The sequence below is a fragment of the Pseudopipra pipra genome, chromosome 14, assembly GCF_036250125.1.
Source record: "Pseudopipra pipra isolate bDixPip1 chromosome 14, bDixPip1.hap1, whole genome shotgun sequence".
NCBI lineage: Eukaryota > Metazoa > Chordata > Aves > Passeriformes > Pipridae > Pseudopipra > Pseudopipra pipra.
Window position 1 is genome coordinate 16379622 of NC_087562.1, and position 19832 is coordinate 16399453.

Genomic DNA, 19832 nt, shown 5'->3' on the forward strand with positions numbered 1-19832 from the left:
TTAATGCTCAGGGTAAATCCACCTTGTTGTATAGCCTCACACCAGTGCTACCCAGTAAAAGATCAAGCTCAGATGATACATTTTCTAGATGCCTCTTTATTCTCAGAAGAGCAGCTGCAGACACCCATCAGGGCAATCATGTCTGTACAATTGGAGTGTCCATGTTGTACAGACATGGTACAAAGGACAGGGAGACAGTTTGTCCTGGCTTTGTCAATACTGTTTCCCAAAATATTGGGGTCTGCATGGAATATATCAGCTTCATGTAACAAGGTGACATGATTTCACAAGTTACATCCCCACTGCTCCATCCCACAGAACAAACCCCCAGCTCAGGTCCTCTGACTTGTGGGATTGTGGCACATGGAGGGGATGCTGCACTGGGCTGGAAACATGTGGGAGATGGGCAGTGATCTGGGAGTGTGATGTGAGGGTCACACATAGCCCAAACAGTGCATAGAGACACAAACATATTTGGCATCACCCAACTCTACCAGAGGAATCTCATTTTTCCGGAAGAAAAGAAGACAAGGAGAAGTGGGCATTTGTGTTCCACCTTTCCAGGCCAACAGGCATTTTCAGGCAGTTGTAATGTTACAGCATGAATTTCTTCAGTTCTAAGGGATAGTCTGTCCAGACCCATAATCCCTGCTTATGAAGTCTCTCTAAGATGTAAATGGCTGCACCCTCTCAGGTACAACTGCAGCCACATGCCGTGGTTCCTCCCCTCTCACATGCACTGGGATATCAAACATTGATACGTTTGATAAAGCAGAGAGCTGCTTTTATGGCTTTAGCAAGCCCTGTGCCCTCCCTTGCTTAACAGGCTTGCATATTACTGGGAGGCTCTCAGCCTACAGGAATGGGAAAGTGGAAATTCCTGTCAGTTAAATTCTCACTAAAGGCAACAGAGCTTTGCTAGCAGAATGCCAACAGTCTTTCCTGCTTCTCTGATAACTAATGGCAAAACTGTCTGGGGCCATCTCTCTGTGGAGAGAAAAACTGGTGCCAGGTCACCAAAGCTGGACACGCACAAGTGAGCCACCAACATGTGTGCAGCACTAGATTTGAGCTAACCCAGCCTGCTGAGGTGGCCAGGCTGTCTCCAGGTAAGATGGCAGGTGCACAGGCCCTCCTTCTGCTACATGGATTTAACAACTTGGGGCTCCACGGGCTGGAGGAACTTGGCACTGCACGCTGCTCCTTGGTGTAGATGCTCCCCAGGTTGCAAGCAATGAACAAGGCAGCCCCTTGGCAAGGGATCTCATCTGACCAGGACACAAACAGCTGTTCTAAAGAAAGGCTGGCAAATTCACCTCCCCACATGCAGGATCTGTGGGACAAGTGCTTGCTTTGCATATCCAAGTGTCCTATATCCCCTGGCACTTGCTGCAGGAGCTTGGCTGCCCTTAGCACACTGCTTCTGGCAGAGCTGAGGGCAGTGAGGCCCCTGGACTGTCAAATGCAGCACACCTGCAAATGCAGAGGAGCAGCTGTATTCTCTGTACAAGGATTTTCCATTTTATACTTCATTTGCTTATTCTAGCAGCTCCATAGAACCGATATAAACCAATATTGCATCCTCAAGAAAGATAATTGGGTTTGGCAATGTGTATTTTAACATGGAGGGTTGAGTAAGGATTTAAAAAGGAATCCTGTGGGGTTTTTCCCCCACCCAATAAGTTGCAACATGGACATAAATACTACTCACTGAATTTTTAATGCTGCAGCTATGATTAGATTCATTTAGAGGACCAATCAGCTTGATGCTGTCCCTATCAAAGCCAGTGGGAGCAGACCTGTGAGATTCCAGTTTAAGTTGAGCTTACCATTTTAATGGGAATAAGGAAGGAAGCTTGCAACAATTACCCTTTTATTTTCCTGTTTTGCTCGTTGATTAGTGAACAGAACACTGTAATGACTTTATGCATCTCTGACGTGTTGAACAAAATACAGATCAAAAATCTCATATGAATCACATTATGTATGCTTTATTAAGTTAACCTACAACCCCAGGGAATGTGCTGCAAGAAAGACAATAATGAAATGAGACTAACATTTAATAGGGGGATGGTGAGAACTGGCCAAGAGCAAGTGTTGCACAGCACAGCCAGTGGCATCCAGCATGTTTAGGTGAGCAGATGCAGATCAATCATTCAAGTGAGACCTTAAGGACAATTCCTTCTGTAAATCTCCTGCCCTGTGCCTGTGCTGAGCCCGAGCTCTGCCCCTCTCTAGTGCCACCCTGCACAAACACACCATGATGTGCAGGTCCAGTGTCCCCTGGCAATCAGACTTCATGAGGGCTCTCATTTTTACATTTCAGGATGCAACACCATTTCCCAGCTGATCCTCAGGTGGAGCTGCCTCAGTTCTCCACGAGGTGAGGATGAACCAGAAGGGCTGGATCTGCAGCCTCCTCTTGAATCCAGGCACCATTAGTAGGCAAAAGGCTGGGTTTGGGGATCTGGGTCCCTCCTTTCCCTGTGAGTCCCTACCAGAGGCCATTACTCAGATGTGCATGGAGAGAATGATAAAAAAAATAGTAGAAAATTCTTACAATGGCCACATTCAGTGTTGGTTTGGGCTCTGAGTTACCTGATGGAAAAGCAAGGAAAATTTAGACTATTGTCTCTCAAATGCCTGTATTTCTATGGGGCTTTGCTTGACCATGTCTCAGCTGAGGGCATTCTGAATTCAGTTCTGTGCATCTCCATTGCTTTGGAGCATGTATGACTTAAGCCAGCTTTCAGCCATGGAGGCAAAGCTTCCAGCTCAGCTGCTAAATTAATCAGGATTCCTTGGTAAATGGAGAATTAAATACCAGAGAACTGTAAGTCCTTAAACCAAATGGCAGTATTATGGCATTTGGATTAATTTAATTTTCCCTGTCTACAGTAGAAATGGTTCAGGAACTCAAAGGGATGTTTTTATACAAGCAAAGATACTTGGTGAGTCACAGAAGACTTGTTTGATTTATTTTTTTTTTTTACAGTGAGAAAATATTCCTAATATGAAATGCAGACATTAGAAGGAAAAAACGGCAGCAGAGAAACAGAAAAATAATCTGCCAAATCAAACTAACTTAGAAAAACACTTCACTTATCATCATCTCTCTTCTGTGTTAGCAACAAAAAAATGTTTTCTCCCATAAGACTCTGAAAACATCACTGACCTGAGAGGGCCTCCAGGCACAGAATGCCTGTGTCACCAGAAGACACCCCACTCACCATTCAGCAAACTTCACATACCAACCCTTACAAATACTTGGTTATTAGCTTATCACCTGGCCAGGCCGTGGGCTGGCCATTTCAGGCAGAGAAATCCTTATCCTAAATAATGCATCCAGCATGTCTGCCATCTCAGAAGATGCTGTGTCATGTCCTGCTGCACGACACGGGGAGCCACAGCTCTCCATGTGGGAAGAGCATTTACACAGATTACCCGACGGGCACAAAAGGATTTGTACTGGAACCTGCGGCTCATCAGGACGATGATGTTTGGCAGGGACACAGCTGATGTCTGGCAGAACGTAGCACATTTCCAGCTCTGGCAGCTGAAAAGGCAGAGCTGCTTCCAGCAGGGCTGCAGGAGCAGGAGGCTGGACGGCTCCAAACCTGGACCTGTGGTGGGCAGAGCCCCTGGGCTGCGTGGGCACAGCAGCTTACAGGAGCAGTGGACATGGGTGGCCCAGGTGCTTCACAGCTGTGGCTCTAAGAGCAAACCTGCACCCAGCAAAACACTCAGCTTCTATTCCCCAACCCCTCAGCCCTCATAGTAAAACAGTTTTTCCTTCAGTACTTTTCCCCCAGTTCTTTTGGGTTAATTGTAGCATCTCAGCCTGGTCACTAGGCAAGAAAAAAAGCTTTTTCTGACAGATCAAAGCCCTCTAAATGTCAGAAGGAAAATCAGCAGGCCCCCACCCCTACAGCCTGCCCTCTGTCACAGACCACATCCCCCAAACCACAACCCTCTGCCCCTTTCCATAGTTGGTAGCTGCTGGTCCTAAACTAACAAGTGCCAGTGGCAGCTCTTAATTTAATCCCATTTAATCCCTGGCTGCCCAGTTTTTCCAGTGTTGTCTGTAACAGGCGTTAAACACCATGAGGGTTTGGAAGCTGAAAGGTTAAAGGGTCTTCCTTTGACTTTATAGATGATGTTTTAGTTGAGACAGATTCAAAGCTTCTACCAACCATGCAGCCTGTTCCCTCCTAAATGAAAGCTGTTCTTACATGATGCAGGTGTAGGAGTTTTTAAGAGACAGGCCAATCACTATGAGGGTTGTCAATGCCTGTTCCTTCCCTTTTTTTCCTCATCCTGCCCAAAATGCCTGAAGTTCCTGTAAGTGAGAGGAAAGGTTTCCAGATGTGAAGGGCTAATTTAGCTGTGTTAAATCCACTTGGAGTTTGTCTGTCACTCTCTGTGGGGGATGAAAATGAACATGACCATATTCTTCAGAAGGTAAATATTAATTTTCCTGAAGTGCAACCAGAGAACAACAGTGATGATTGAGTATTGCAGGGACTCTGGAGCCCCTGCAGAGAAAGGCTGGGACCCCCATGTCAAACCTGGTGAGAGGTGAGGGACTGGTAAAGTATCTCCAAGGAGGACAGGGACTTCAGCAACAGCATTGTGGGTGTCATCTTTTGAACCTTCCCTTTTTTGGCTCTGAGCAGGCCTGGCTGGGGTGGGATGCAATGGTACAGCTGCCCCATTTAACCCCCAGGTCTGTGTTTGTGGGCTGGCAAACATCCATGGCTTCCTACAGAGAGACAGGAGCCAAACCGAGCTCTGAGTACCAAACAGTTTCCCTGAAGTGAGGCAGGTTTCCAGTGAGGTGGTAAAAACCAGAGCAAGACCCCAGAGCCTCCAAGGCTGCTCAGGAGTGTGACCCTCTGGACAGTGACTGAACCAGCCCTGTAACAAACCACCTCAGGGTCTCCCTTCCAAGCACACACAGGAACCAACACGTAACATGCTGCAAATCCCGCTCACTTGTTACTCTGGGGCAGAGATACATGATTCATTTATTTTCCTACATTCATCCTCTAACTCTTCCTCATCTGCACTGCTCTCCCAGCACCTTCCAGCGTGCCGGGGGGGGGTGCCCAACACAGTGTTGTCACAAAAGTGTTCAGAAACCCCTGCCATCCACTGCAGAGGGAGCTGACAGAGCCAGGCCAGGTAAACACAGAAGCAATGGCTTGGGTAGGGTCAGCCAGGCACCATCAATCAGCAGGACAGGACTGAGGAGATAAAGTGACATTTTGCATTCATTTTTTAACCTGTCCTCTCAGAGGAGAACACTGGGATGTTTGCCTAGGAGTTACAAATTACTTGGGAAAAAGGTGCTTTGATGCAGATAGCAATTAGAGTGTGTTGATTGCTTTGGCTCTTTCTGCAGTGGAACAAAACACTGGCTGACATCGAGGGACCTCAGTGCTGCCAGGGGGAGAAACTTCCAGACGGTTTTCCTGGAGCTGGGGGGATTAGGGGTTTGTGCTGGCAATCATGGCCATACCAGAAGAATCTTTTTTGACAAAACCCAATCAGGATGAATTGCTCAGTTCACAGAAAATGAGAGGGGAAGCACAAAATGGTGAATTGGGAACCAGAGGCACTCAGGATCCTAGGCAGATTTTTTCATTTCTTCCAGACTGATGCCACCAAAAGACAACCTGCTGCATCCCTGCTCTGTGTTAGAGTGTGTGACAGAGGAGTACAGACAGCCCAGGGGGAAAGCAGTAAAGGCAGAGCTTTATTAGTAATCACAGAGAGTTTGCAAAAGGCTATGGCTGTTTGCTTTCAGCCTCATCTGACCCTGTCATTAGGGATGCACTGATCATTATTTGCTTGTTAGGGCTTGAAAACAGAGGGCAGAAATTCACTCTGCTCCTCTTCACACTCAGAAGTGTTCCTATCATCTTTTAGATGTGATATTTTCCAGGGACTTACAAGCTTTGGAATTTGTCCTGCATGACTGGAATAAACCAAAGCCAACACTTCCTCTTTGTTTAGATACTAAACTGAAGGTTTTTTGGATCATTTCTTCCCTTCATGAGAGAGACCTTTAAAGCCATGTACTCAAGTATAGTGTAAGGTTTGGTAACCATCACCAGTTCTTTCAAAGACATGGTGAAAGCCTCCTTGCAGCCCTGAGTTAAGACCAAGGCCCAGGAGAGTGGGATTCAAGATTCAATCATGTCCTCCTGCTTTATTAGCTGATTTGGTGGTGGCTGCTTTGGACTCTAATTTAAAATTATACCCTCAGAGGATCTCAGTTTCTGAAAGGAGCTGTCTCTCTCTGAGGATAATTTCTGTGTCAATCTATCTCCCAGTGCAATCTGAGTCCCAAAATTCTGGAAACCAGTTTCTCTTCATATCAATTACACTTCCCTGAGCATTTAATGAATGGTGCTTATACAGTATTTTGAATTTCTTAGACTGTGACATTCAACATGTTATATCCAAATTGTTAATGTTCTGTAAAGTAGCACACAGCCATTTTAATAATCTCAATTAAATCCTTACCAGAAAAAATAAATTCTTCCTATATCCCACAGTGACCAAAACAAGACCTCAAATTTTCCTCTCAACCAATTCCAAGTTAGTTCCCTAATGTGACCATAATATTAGAATAAAATATAGAGGCCAAGGATAATGCTATGCTCAACATTTTATTTATATTTTTGTGTAAACATAATTTGCTTTGTAGGCACAATATAACAAAAGCTCTAAAGCAACAAATACAATTAAACAGTGTTTCAGTTCACTTCAATCAGGCTTAAGTTAAAGAGAAGCTTTCACAGTTCCTTTAAGGCAAATTGAGAAATAATTTGTTTCACTTGAAGAAACTACCCAATTGTCTCAGAGTTGTTTAAACAACACTGTCAGTAGTAAGCACAAACCTTCATTTCTGCTACAGTGAGACTTGGTCAGTAACAAGTCTGGGCTTCACCAGTTTGTACAGCACAGTCTCCACCCCTCCAGGCGCGATACTACTGCTTGTGGTCTCCTAAAAAGTACTTAGGGCTTGTGGGCCAAATTCTGCTAGCACACATCCTGCTTCCCGAATGGATACCAGAAAAACTTCCATTCATTTCAGTAGTAACCCTCCTGCATGCCATGTTAATAGCAGTAAAACACAAGAGCAGAGTTTAGCTTGCTGATGGTCATCCTCAGCTGTGTTGCACTCAGGTAGTTCCAGAAGTACTCCTTTGTACTCACTGCAATTACCTGATATTCTGCTGATCAGAAAATGGCCCTAAAATTGGTATGAATCAGCATGAAGAGTAATTTTGCCTTGCTAACAAAACCAGAAAGAACTAGCCAAAATTTATTTGATTGTTGTCCCTGTGGTGTCTGTGGCCATGACCAAGACCACCCATCTTTATTTGTCTTGCAGGGTAATTTAAGTGTAGAGCCCACCAGACTGTGGTTTAGAACAGAAGAACGGGTTTGCTATTCTGCTTGCCCTACTAATTTAAGGCCTTGAGAATGCCACTTACTGCCAGCTCAAAGGTCACCAGCAATATTGCTCACTTTGGCGTCAAATCAAAGTTCCTAGTTATGTTAAGGTCTGTTGCAGGACAACATCATTACACTAACTGCAAAACAAAATTGGGCATGTTTCCTACTGCTGTCAGCTTATGAGTCATGAAAACTTAATGGCCTTTCTTAAAAGTCCAATTGGCAAGCCCAGCAAATGGAAAACTGTCACTGAATATATATGTTCTGTGGATAAAGTCCCTGTTTGGGCCCGATATGGCACTGGAAGTGTAGGCAAGTCTAGCTTGAAAAGAAACTCAACTACAATGAAGTTGTGCATCAACACCTAGAGAAAATGGAAGTTCTGGTTTGATTAATATTTCAAAAGCTTTTTTTGGCATTTTTCTCCACCGTTATTTCTCCTTGTTACCTTCGAATTTGTTTAGCCCAAGGGAAACTCCTTCAGAATGAACCATCTGCACAATTATCTGGCATTAGAACAGCGACTTCATGAGTACAGTGTAAAGAGATGGACATTAATACTCAGGCAGCAAGATCAAACAAACAGAAAAAACCAAAAGAGATTTTTCTAAAACCACACATAAAAGTCATCCAGACCCAGAAGTCTTTTCACATTGACAAAAGTCTGAGAAGACCTCCCTCTCCACTTTTCTGTAATAATTTTTTACTTCTATCACTAGAGGCTACTTGTAGATTTAGGTAAACAACTAGTCATGTCTGAGTAAATACTTTCATTTGCAGAAAAAAGATCAGTTCAAAGCTGTATGGCATTATGCAAGGTCTCTGACAGTCCTTCAGCATTTCTACTGTAGGTGATTGCAGTAATTTTAAAATAATTGTTTTAACAAGATATTTGAGGACCTGAGTAGTTGCCATTTGGATAGGTGAAAGACATGGAAAAAATATTAAATTTTGTCATGTTTAGATATAGTTTCCACTAGTGGGAGGTAGATAAGACTAGCTGGTCTCTGAATACTTGATCCTGCGAGAAATTACAAACATAACTGTACATATGGAGCAGAGCTTTTGACAGAACAATTCATCTAGATAAAACGATCCCTGTGCATGATTTGTGGTAGGTTTAAGGCCTAAACCTCATTTTTTGCAGAGCTAACTTCTGCAGGAGTTCAGCTCCAGCTTGATAGTTGACCACACATTAGAGATTTCAGAGCAGCAAACTCTGTCACCAAATTTCTTTCCACATACTGATGAGTGATCTTACCAATGCAATTTAAAAATGAAATTTAAAATTGTTTTGGGTTTTGGACACGGAGGAGTCAATGTGTCCTTAAGCAAAAGAGGTTGATCAAAGTCTCTCAATTAATGAGTTCTTGCACAATTTCAGATTCCATGATTCTAAATGAGGTATTTTTGAAAATGAAAATAGGATTGCTTATGTAATGATAAAGTGTGACTGAGGAAAATGAAAACTCATCTTTGTTGCAACTTTTATTTGTGGTTCTCTAAAGGAAAAATATTTTAACACTGAAAATCCACAAACATAAAATTTTCCCTCCAGTTACTAGAATCTTCCAGACAGCAAGTGGGGAATTTTTTTTTGTTACTGTTTCCAACTTGCAAAAGAAAGCTCAAACCTCCCAAATAACTTTATAGAAAATGTTGGAATTTGCATGAGAAAGATGCCCATCTAAAATTACACAGTAAGTTAATAAGGCTTTCAAACAGAAACAGAAAAATCCATGGGACTCCTACAGGGAAATTGGGTATCACACAGAAATGTCATAATACTGCACTGGATGAGAATGGCACTTGAGTTCAAAACAACAATGATCAACAGCTCATAGCTCAGCTGACTGCAAACAAATACAACACACACTGTACTACAGCATTTGTTCACTGATGCACAGAAGAGATTTCCCAGTCTCGTTCCCTTCTACTTCACCACTCTCCTGGCTCCACCGCCCCTGGTGTTACTGGATGAAGGGCATGCGCTCCTTGTTCTCATTGTCCCCTTCGTGGTCCTCCTCCTCCTCTCCAGCCTCGCTGGTCTCCGTGCTGTCGTTGGCCATCTGCACCAGGAGAGACGAAGGACATCAGAGCACCTTTCTCACCGTTTGACTCCTTCTCATTTCAGTTTGATTCCTCTTGTAAGTGACTTTAGGAACTCAAAGACGGCAGACTCGCCACGTGACAATAAACATTCTGCCCATGCAAAGCCTTTGCTGGCACTACACACCTACCAGCTAAACCCATAAGCTGTTCCCTCACGGCTTACAGCTAAATTACCTAACAGAAAACTGCTTTGCAGGACAGTTGTACACACAGACTCTGCCCTGTGCACATGTAGTAAACTGATAGTAAGGCTCTCAGATAGGAAACAGCTGTGTAGGAAGTTTACAGAGTGTCAGACCTCTGGTTTACAACTCCTGTATCCGCTCTTCTGGAAACAGGCAACTTAAAAGCAGGGAATGGATGGCTCCATCTGAGGCACAGTGTCATGAAAACTCAGAAAGCAATTTTTCTCTTTTATATATTAAAAAAAAAATGAAACTTTACAGAGCAGTGGATATGTGGATGCTGGCAGAACACCCCCACAACAGAGTTCAGAACTCAGATCATACAGGAATGGGAAGAAACTGCACTTACATATTTTACTGAAGATGCCTGTATAGGTAGCAGGCAAATGCAGAAATTCGTAGTTCAGGACAGCATCTAAGGACTACACTGTGTGTTTTTTCACTTGGAAATATTTATTACAAGCTGTGTAAAGGTGCAAGATACTCCAGTACTTCACCCTGACAGTGTGACATCTCTCTGGAGGCACAAGAGTCTGTTTCACTGGAGAGGGGGTAATGTTTAACAACACAGACTAGTGTGACTGGATTCTCTCATACACCCACGTTACCTCCTGTAGGATGCAGAAGATTCCTGTAGTAGCTTATAACTACCACAAAACCAAATAAGCAAGGGACACATTTACTTTTTAAAGAGAAATGCAGTGATATTGTTCCTTCCCTGTTTGATTACTAGCCTATGCTGGAGACAAAAATCTCAAACACAAGCTGATTCTAATGCTCTGAAGTTACCCATATTTTTGACTTAACACCCTTTCATGAAAGTGTTTCAAATTGATTATCACCATCTTACCAGTGGCTGTTGTGAATATCAAGAGAACAGATGGAGTAAGTATAATAATGTTGTGCTATGCATTCTTGTTTACAGTTCAGGATGCAATTCAGCTAGAAAATAATGCCCAGTTTCCACACGTGATGTCTCCAAAGCCTTCCTTTTCCTTGCAGCGATTTTGTGTGAGATTTGGGGGCAATTAGAGGCTGAGCCTGAGTTAGAGCTTAACTGTAATTCCATGTTATTTTCTGTTCTTTTGAAACTGGAGATACCTCAGGCCTGAAAGCAACTTCATACATCAGTATTGATTTAAAGTCAGTTTTTCATTACCTCCTTTACTGCTCTTTCTTACATCCTCAGTGAACGCTCAGGCCTGAGCCTGGGTTCCATTCACTGCTGCTCTCTGGAAGGTTTCAGTACCATGCTAAGTGCTCCAAATCCAGGGGAGCAGGGCTCCATCCCTACTGTCTGCCTTCAGGACATTTCTAGAAGTATTCAGGCATTATACTTCATATATTATAAAAACCGGTAAACTAAATTCCTACCAAAAGTATATTCTGACTTTAGTATGAGGATCAGAAAGCACTTTAGTGTTTGCACACTGAAGTAACAGATTGGGGTTTTTTTCCTGTTCAATCAACTTATTAATACAGAATTATTTTTTTTTAGTGTGTGAAACATCTATTTTGGTTTTGTGTAATGTCTATTTTGTTTTCCATCACAAGGATAGAAAAGACACGTGGCAGCTTTACCCTGATTCAAGACTTGCAGGCACATTTTTGGAGAAGCAGACGGTCATTCAGCATAGAAAAGTAACTCCTGGGTCTTCAGGAATTACATTTCACTTTAGGTTAAATACAGAAATTATGATTACTGGTGGTATTTAGGTGCCACGGATTTAGAATAAATCAGTATTAAAAAAAATTGTACGGGACATGTCTCCAAAAGTCACAGCCAGGCTTTAATGTGTGTGTGGTTGTACAGCATGTCTGCAGTGCTTTGCACTCACCAGGGGAGTGGGTGCTTTCTCCACATCCAGAATGAGTTTTCCTATATTTCCCCGGTCATGGATTCTCTGCATGGCCTCCTTCACCTGAAAGAAAGATCACCTATTGATAATTGTCATTCACACACAAGGAGAAGCCTGAATTCCTCCCTTCCAAAACCAGCAATACGTTTAAGGCAAACTGTGTGCAAGGTCACTCAAACAGCTGCTTGAGAAAAGACTAATTGTCAAACATTTTTTAGTGAACTTGTAAGGCCTGGTTTTTGCATTGTGTTTGCCAATATGGGATGTGAGTCCTGATGACAGTTTCTGAATAACTTAACACATCCATAACGTTAATGCAGTGCCAAAGTGATGGAGACATGAGGTGCAGAGAGAACTACAGGGAGGTGATCCTTACAGGGTGTTCATTACATTCTGTCTTTCCAGAATATTTATCAAGAAGCCCTCCTTCGTACTGGAAGTACGAAATGTTTTTCTAATTAACCTATGGTATTTTTCAATTAATTTCCTTTGGGTTCCCACAGGGGGAATGCCATGTCCAGGCAATGGCTGGGACTAACGCAGTACTGTGGCGTCTTGCTGCATAAGCAAACATTTATTTACTTCTTTTTCCCATTTTTTAAATTTTTAAAAAAAAATGTTAAATAAGTGGTGTCCTACTGATACCACTAAGACCATCTGTTTAACAGCTGGCTGCAATTAGTGCACGTGAGAAAGGAACAAAAACCCCTTCTTACGAGTGCACTGGAGAGATACTTATTTTGATGTATGAAGTTTCAGAACTCAGGAGAGCTCAGTGTTGATGAACTGAAACTGTGTGTGTGTTCAATGTGCAGCATACAAACCACTGCTAAATCACTGGCACAGGCTGCTCAGAGAGGATGTGAGCTCCCATCCCTGGAAGCGTTCAGGGCCAGGCTGGATGGGGCTTGGAGCAACCTGGTCCAGTGGAAGGTCTGCCCATGGCAAGGGGGTGGAATGAGATGAGCTTTAAGGTCTCTTCCATTCTATAAAGCACTGAAAATCAGAAAATGTCAAGAGTTTCCTCACTTTCATGGTGGGAAACTTCAGGAACTCAAAATATACACATAAAGGCTGTTCCATACCCTCATCACACTACTTTTTGCCAGTGTTACAGGGTTTGTTGAGACAAAAATGAGTTTTATGTTAATAGGATTTACCATCTGTGACATAGTTCTTTGAACATTTTAAGAATAACAGTATGTAAGTTTGAAAGAAAATGCTGAGTTGGGAACTGGTGGGTCCCACAGTACATTTAGAAGCCTGAATTGGGGTCCAGGTCCCTAAAATAATACCTAAATGTCTAATACAGCAGGATGTATGAGATTTTTAAAGATACTAAGCAAATACAGTTTTCAACTTCCAATTAAATTTAATGGATGCTGGGCACAAAATGTCTTTCCCATCTGTCTGCCTTACTTTGGAAAGCTGACTGCAGTGAACTCAGTATTACCACTTGAATTTTGCAGAGATATTCCCTCAATTGTTAAACACCAGACTTAAGAAAAAATCTATTAGAACAAAAGAAAAATTCCACTAAAAACACAATGGCTTTCTAACTTAGGGCATTATTGTAAATTAACCTGAGAAAACACAGTCTTATGAAACCCACTGGACAGAAGGCTGACCTCTAAATATAGTCCACAAAATCACGATGCCTTTTATGAAGGTACCTTAGAGCATAAACACCCCCTAACTATCCTGTCAGACTAGTTCTGCAAAGTGGACAATATTCCTTTAAGAATATCCAACAAAGACTCTGAAGAAGCAGCAGCTGTATAATTTTTTATGACTGTTGTTAACCAAATCAAGCTTTTAGGAGGTTACAGCACAGCATAAATAACAGAATTGGAGAAATCAGCAAACACACTTGCCCGTCCATTGGAATTTATAACCAGAACATCATGTGGAAAGCAGGGTATGCAACATTTATTTTAATTTGTTCCATATCATATTTAGCAAGGCAAATTTGAGAAAATGTGCTTTTCCTGCATTTTTCACATATCAAATTTAAGCCCCTGGAGAAAGGTTCAGGAGTTGTTTCCAGGACACTTGTAGGTATCTTGCAAATGCTAACAGCAGGCAGAGGCAAAGGGAACAATAAAACTTATAACAGTAATAGTGGCTATGGAATCCAGATGGAGCTATTAAAATATATAAAAACATAGAACAAAATTTGAAGAGCTGATACATCTGTGAATTTTAGTGTTATTTGCAACTTACCTACCCAGTAAGTCAACTTCTCTACTAGTGCAATGCCATTTAGCACTCCATGTCTGGGTTAAGAGACCATGAGTTATTTTATAAATGAGTAGTTTTTATGTCTATGGCTGCTAACAGCCCACTTATTGAACCAAGACTGCAATTACTTGTTTCCCAAGGTGTCTGAATATTAAAATTATTCTCTCTTACCCTCTAGAAGACAGAGAGGCTTAAAAACCTTTGTTATGCAAGTATGGTTAAGGCTTAAGTTGTTCTGTGCAGACTATATAAGAGAATTTACTTTTTCCTGTGTCTTTTGTGGAGAGTGGAGCTTCTGTAAGTTTGTGCCCCAGTGTTTGCATGTTCCCAGTGAAGAAAGTGCATCACTCTGCACTTGGTTAAAACCAGACCCAGGTTTAACTGGTAGTACAGGGAGGCATATGGGAATCCTGGAAATTACTAGAGGATCCCTGAAGTGGCTGAAGTTTGATTCAAAATAAATATCCCTTCTAGCAGCAAGGATCACAAGGGTTTCCCTCTTCTTACACCATTGTGCCCCTAAATCCCTTTTCACCAATTATTCCATATTGGTTGCTATTTGCATTTGTCAGTTCAGAGCCAAGTAAATGGATTTTACTTTTGTTTATATGGATGAGTTAATTGAAATTCTTCTTGGGCAGTATCGTGAGGGCTCTTGGATTGGAAACAGTGAAAAGGAGTGTTCATTGATCCAAAGATCTTCCATTGGAATAAAGGACAAAAACTCTCTTGGCCTGTGTTTGCTTTCATTATGGCCCAGCCCTTAGAGGGTTCTGTGTCTGAACTAATGCCAAACTACAGATTTTAGCCTTGAGAGCCCCCAGTATGTATCACAGAGATCTGCACTGGAATCAGAACTATTCTTACACAAGTGGACCACTGGTTCTTGTAGCAATGATGCAATGGATTGATAAAGTATCTCCAAAAAACCCCATATTTCCATTTTTCCTTAGCTAATGATTTGTGAAGTTTTTATTTTACTAAAAGCAAAAGTGAATATAACAACACCCATAAATTATTCTCCTCTGCTGAACACAGTACCAGTGTATACACTGGGAATATGGTGTGATTTTATTGTAGCCATTCTGTCTTTGGTGAGCTGATAGCAATTTCAGCTTAAAATAAAGCACAACCTTGCATAAAAAAAAAGGTAGAATACTAATTATTTTGGTTTCTTAGTACTATTTCTACAGTAGTAAAGTACTAATAGTAGCACAGTACTAAAAGTGAAGCACTAACACTACAAGTTAGATGTCAGCTTTTAGGAATCACATTATATCCACAAATTACTTAGAGAAGTTTAATGAAGTGCTCTGTCAGCACTCCTAATTTGCAATACTCTTCTCTTTGAGAAATATATGTAAAAAAGCACAAAATTAAGCATGTTGTTATCTGTAACCACTCAGACAAAAAGAAAGGATCTCCATATTGAAAATACAAATAGCAGGCACAACACATTTTTTACTCCAACAGTATCTTCAATTCTAAAGCAATGAAAACCAAGGTGTATTCCAAACAGAACAACTAACACAACATGCTATCAGAGGCTGACATGGTATTTGGATATTTGGAGCTAGCTTCTGATTACACTGTTTTTGATCTCAGGGTGTAAAATCAGTCCATTTTAAATTGACTAAAAGATTTTTTTTCCCCCTGAAATGCACCTTGTACACTTGCCTTTGCTCCCTTTTCCCCCTATGTTTTCTTGGATTTTTCCTGTTTGTTTTCAGCACTATGTTTTCCGCAGGTGGAATCAGTAACTGGCACAGATTTCTTGTCTGGCTTTTCGAGTCATTCATTTCAGGTTTCCACCTCTGCTGTCCTGGTTCCTTTCCCTTTGGAAAGTTCCAGAATAGAGATGGTTTTGTGGGTGTAAGTCTGACCTTCTATAAATAACATAGGCCCGAAACAAACAATTATGCTCCAACTTTCTATTGCTGTAGTCAAGCCTCCACTTATTTACCCATTTTACTTCAAACTAATTTGTTGGCTGTTTGCATTTGAAAGTAAGAGCCAACAATAATCTCTACTGAGATATTCATAAATGCTTGCTGACATTCAGTTGGCTCTGGAAATTCATTCTGCTGTTAGAATAGAGCAAGAGCAGTCTACTGCCTTATAAATACAGGAAAATATAAATGGAAAATGTATTACTAATTATCTGTTGCACCATTTCACAGTGTGAAAGAGAAATGCAGCCTGCCTAAGAAACGGATGCTATTTTCAAGCCTTTGGATATTATTTTAAACATAATGATCCATTTCTGTATTTGGCTCTTACAAGGAACCAATCTCAGGAGTAAAATAAAAGAGACTGGGAAGTTGGAACACAAAACCACTCGCTTTGCCAGTATAACACACTGGGGGGCTTTAGGCCCACGTCAGGAATATGGATGTTTAATAGAGAGAAACAATGCAGGCAACATGCCATGGAAAAGCTTCCTAGTGGAAATGTCAAAACAATGCTTTTATCATCCTACATGAAGCTGTTTAGCTCAGTAATATGATTAATTGCATCAATTTTTTAAAACTAAAGTTAAACATTTACTTCAGGAAAAAAAGGAATTGAAAGACACGTGCAATAGAAGAGTGGATATTCTTTAACTGCATGAGGTTAAATGCAGTCTGTTGCACAAAATGCCATCTACAGATTGCAGTTTCATTTTTACAGATAACTTCTTTACCCCCTCACTCTCAGCAGGTTTATTGGATGGTGGCAGAGGATTGTGTTCTTTCTTTTCTTGGGCCCCTCTGATGACAGTGGGTTTCCCTGAGGTATATGAAAGGATTTCTGCTTACAATAAAGGAATCCTTCATTCCCCCTTTTGGTAAATCAGGCCATAGTACAAAAGGCTAAAGAATCTTATGCCAAGGTTACAAATTTAATCCGAGCCAGAAGTGAAATTAGTTCAATTATCTCAGTGTAATCTGTCAAACTCCCCACTCATTCTACACGGTGTCGTCATGTGCTGTCGAAAAGGTGATCAGCATCCAAAGGAAGGGAACATCCCTCACCTCCAGATGGGCACAGTGAAGCAGAGCATCAGCTCAGGTTATGATCTACAACTGTAGTTTTCCCCCTCATTAGTTCCACACCTTTAGGTTCAAGATTACTGCTTATTTTTACACATCATCTCAAAGAATCACCTTTTGTCCTCTGTTTATACACTGAGAATGTCCAAGCCTTCCAGCATGCCAAGATTGTTCCCCTCTAGCCATGAAATAATCCCCTCATCCACTGTAACCTGTGCTGCACACATCACCCCAAAGCCTCATTTTCCAGCTGCATTCCTCTCCTTTTTAATCTTTCAACTTATTCTTCAAGCTAAAAGCAAAGACGTAAGTAGCACTATTTACTCTCTGCATCTGGCCACCAAACTGAGTCTCTTCTGTCCTCATCACCTCCTATGAGCACTTTTGTCCAGTATTATTTTGAGGACCCACATGATTTTTTGTGTGTGTTTTTTTTTTTCCCCACAGAATAAAGTGTCCAACAAAGACATCTCCAAAACTTCAGTGATTCTTTACAGCAATTCCCCAAACAGCAATGTCACTGCACACCTCAAACCCCGCACTTACTGGCTCATACCAGGTGATGCTCTTGGACAGTTTCTGAAGCCTGGACTGTGTCTCCTTAGGGGGGTGCATGTCATGTCTACAGAACCCCCATCTGATTCTAGTCCAGCCTGCTCATCACAGCTGGAGCACCCAGAAATAGTAACACCACCTTTTAACCATCTGTTGTTGCCCAGCCCCTTTCATAAATAAGTAAAAGAGATGGAACAAAGCATTTTGCAACAGCAAAATAGTTTTATCTTGAAGGCTGGCTGGCTTCTGTTCTCCAAATAACATGGAGAGAAAGGAGGGAGCACCCTTTAGGCTGCTTAACCACCAGAAACAGAATCATGTCTCTTCCCAAAAGGTTGGTTTGTTTGTACTCTGTTGTCAACAAAAGTTCAGAAGATAAAGAAGTAGCACAATGCAGAGGCCAGACACAAGAAATACAGAAACTAGGAAAGGGTTTTCTAATAGAGTTAAATAACAGTCTAAATATATGGGCATGTGCTAGAAATTAAAATTCAAAGCCTGGGTTCAGAAATAGGTTAGAAAAGACAAAGAACTATGAAATTATCTCATGGAACCTTTCTAACACTCAGCCTGGTATTTGGTTTGGTATCATGCAAACCAGATTCAAAATCTACTTCACAGTCCCACTGTTCAGTAGATGTTGGAAACAAAAGCACAGCATGACAGTTACTTTTTGAGGAGAATTTGGAATATTCTTTGCACACAAACAGATTTTGGTCCCTGTTTCACTCTTGTAGCCTCCCTGACGTCCCTGGGTTGTGTGTGAGTGAATAAGAGCAGGTACTGGGAGGGGAGTAAAGCCTCAGCTGATAAGGGAATACCAGTAGTGTTCAACAGCCTTCAGTCACTCAACCCTATGTTCTGTAAAATGAGTATTATCCTTCAAACATGATTTTCACATAGGTCAGCACTTTCTGATCATATCTCCCATCTAGGCTGAGCATGAACTTTCCATCAGGAGAACTCAGTACTTTCCTTATGGAAGCCAAGAGAGCTTCCCCCTGTTACCCTTGCCCTGGTCCTCTAAGTGCAGCTAAAACAAATAGGGAAAGTTTAGCTTCTGCTTGACTTCTGTGCAGGCTCTGTCTGACAGAGCAGAGCTGTCTGCAAGAGCACTCCTCACCAACAATTAATTCCTCTCTGAGCAGTCTGCAACTGCATCATGCCTGCAAAATCACATGGACAGGATCTCCATGGTGACAGTGTCATGTGGTGTGCAAACATCAGCTGGCTAGTCAAGGTTACTTTGGCAACCCAAGTGTCACAGGTAATGATCCAAATCCCCTTCATCAGATTTATGAAAGAATAATCTGAATTAAAACATGCCCATTTTTCATTCTAGGACTGGTTCTGTTCTGTTGCTGTTCATGACAGACACTATTTCAACGAGCCCAGACGTATCTCCATTAGAATTACAAACGCTAATATCAAGAATAATTATTTAAGCATCATTTCTATGCAGTAATGGAGAAAAAAGATGCATACAGCAGTCGATTCTAGCTGAGATACCACATAAGCAAAGCTTCAGCACTATAACTTTCATTAGTGCTACAGAGCAAAATAATTTTTGCTATCAGGCTCACTGATGTGGTCCATTAGAAAGCTGTGCTGTCTTTAATATGGACTGTGAGCTGCATTCTAATTGCAGATGCTCTTGTCGGACCAGGAGAAGGGTTTTTTTTTTCACGTCCTTGGTACACATGGCTTTTAAAACTAACACTGCACTCCATACAAAGAAAAATCACACAGTCTGTCCTCTGGATTATGTCTGTTTAGATTTGGTCTGCAGAAGGCAAGAAACTCAAGGAACCAAGGAGAACAGTTGCTCAGCTTGCTGGCAGCTCTGGGGGCAGTGACCTGGTACACCATTCCCTGCAGACTCTGCCAGGGTGCTTGGGAGCACAGAGCAGAGGTAAACCTTCCTTTTCAGCCACATTTGCCACAGCCCTGTTAGGGTGGCTTGGGTTAAGAGAAGGGACAGGCCACGGGCTCCCTGGACAGCCAGGACACACATATGGCCAGCAGCCACTGCCTGCTTTGCACTAATGACTGTGTCCTTCTACTCTCAAAAGTGACATCCATCAAAATTTAGTCCCCTTGTTTTGCTGGCATATTTCCTCCTTGACAATCTTGAAATGTCTCTCTCATGTTTATGCAATATGAAGTCATGGAGTAGCAGTTCACTGAAAAACATACTGACTTTTTTTTAAGCTTTTTTTATTTTTTTTTAAGTGCATTTGCAATACTTCCCTCTTCTGTACAAGCTTTTGTAGAAAAACTGTTTGCCTGTGTGATTACTGACAATTATCATACCAGATACAGTTATTTGGACAAAATCATCATTTGCTGGTAGGGATTATTTCCCTTGGGAGCAACGG

The 19832-nt window shown here is 41.8% G+C and overlaps 1 protein-coding gene across 1 annotated transcript in view; it reads right to left on the reverse strand.

Annotated features, from left to right (window-relative positions):
- Positions 1–6658: 6658 nt before the first annotated feature.
- VAT1L (vesicle amine transport 1 like) overlaps positions 6659–19832 on the reverse strand; it is a 55054-nt gene continuing 41880 nt past the window's right edge. The window contains exons 8-9 of the mRNA XM_064671253.1: positions 11606–11689; positions 6659–9539 (exon numbers count right to left, since the gene is read on the reverse strand). Of these exons, the coding sequence (XP_064527323.1) occupies positions 9441–9539; positions 11606–11689 (183 nt within the window). The 3' untranslated portion in view covers positions 6659–9440. The remainder of the gene's footprint in view (positions 9540–11605; positions 11690–19832) is intronic.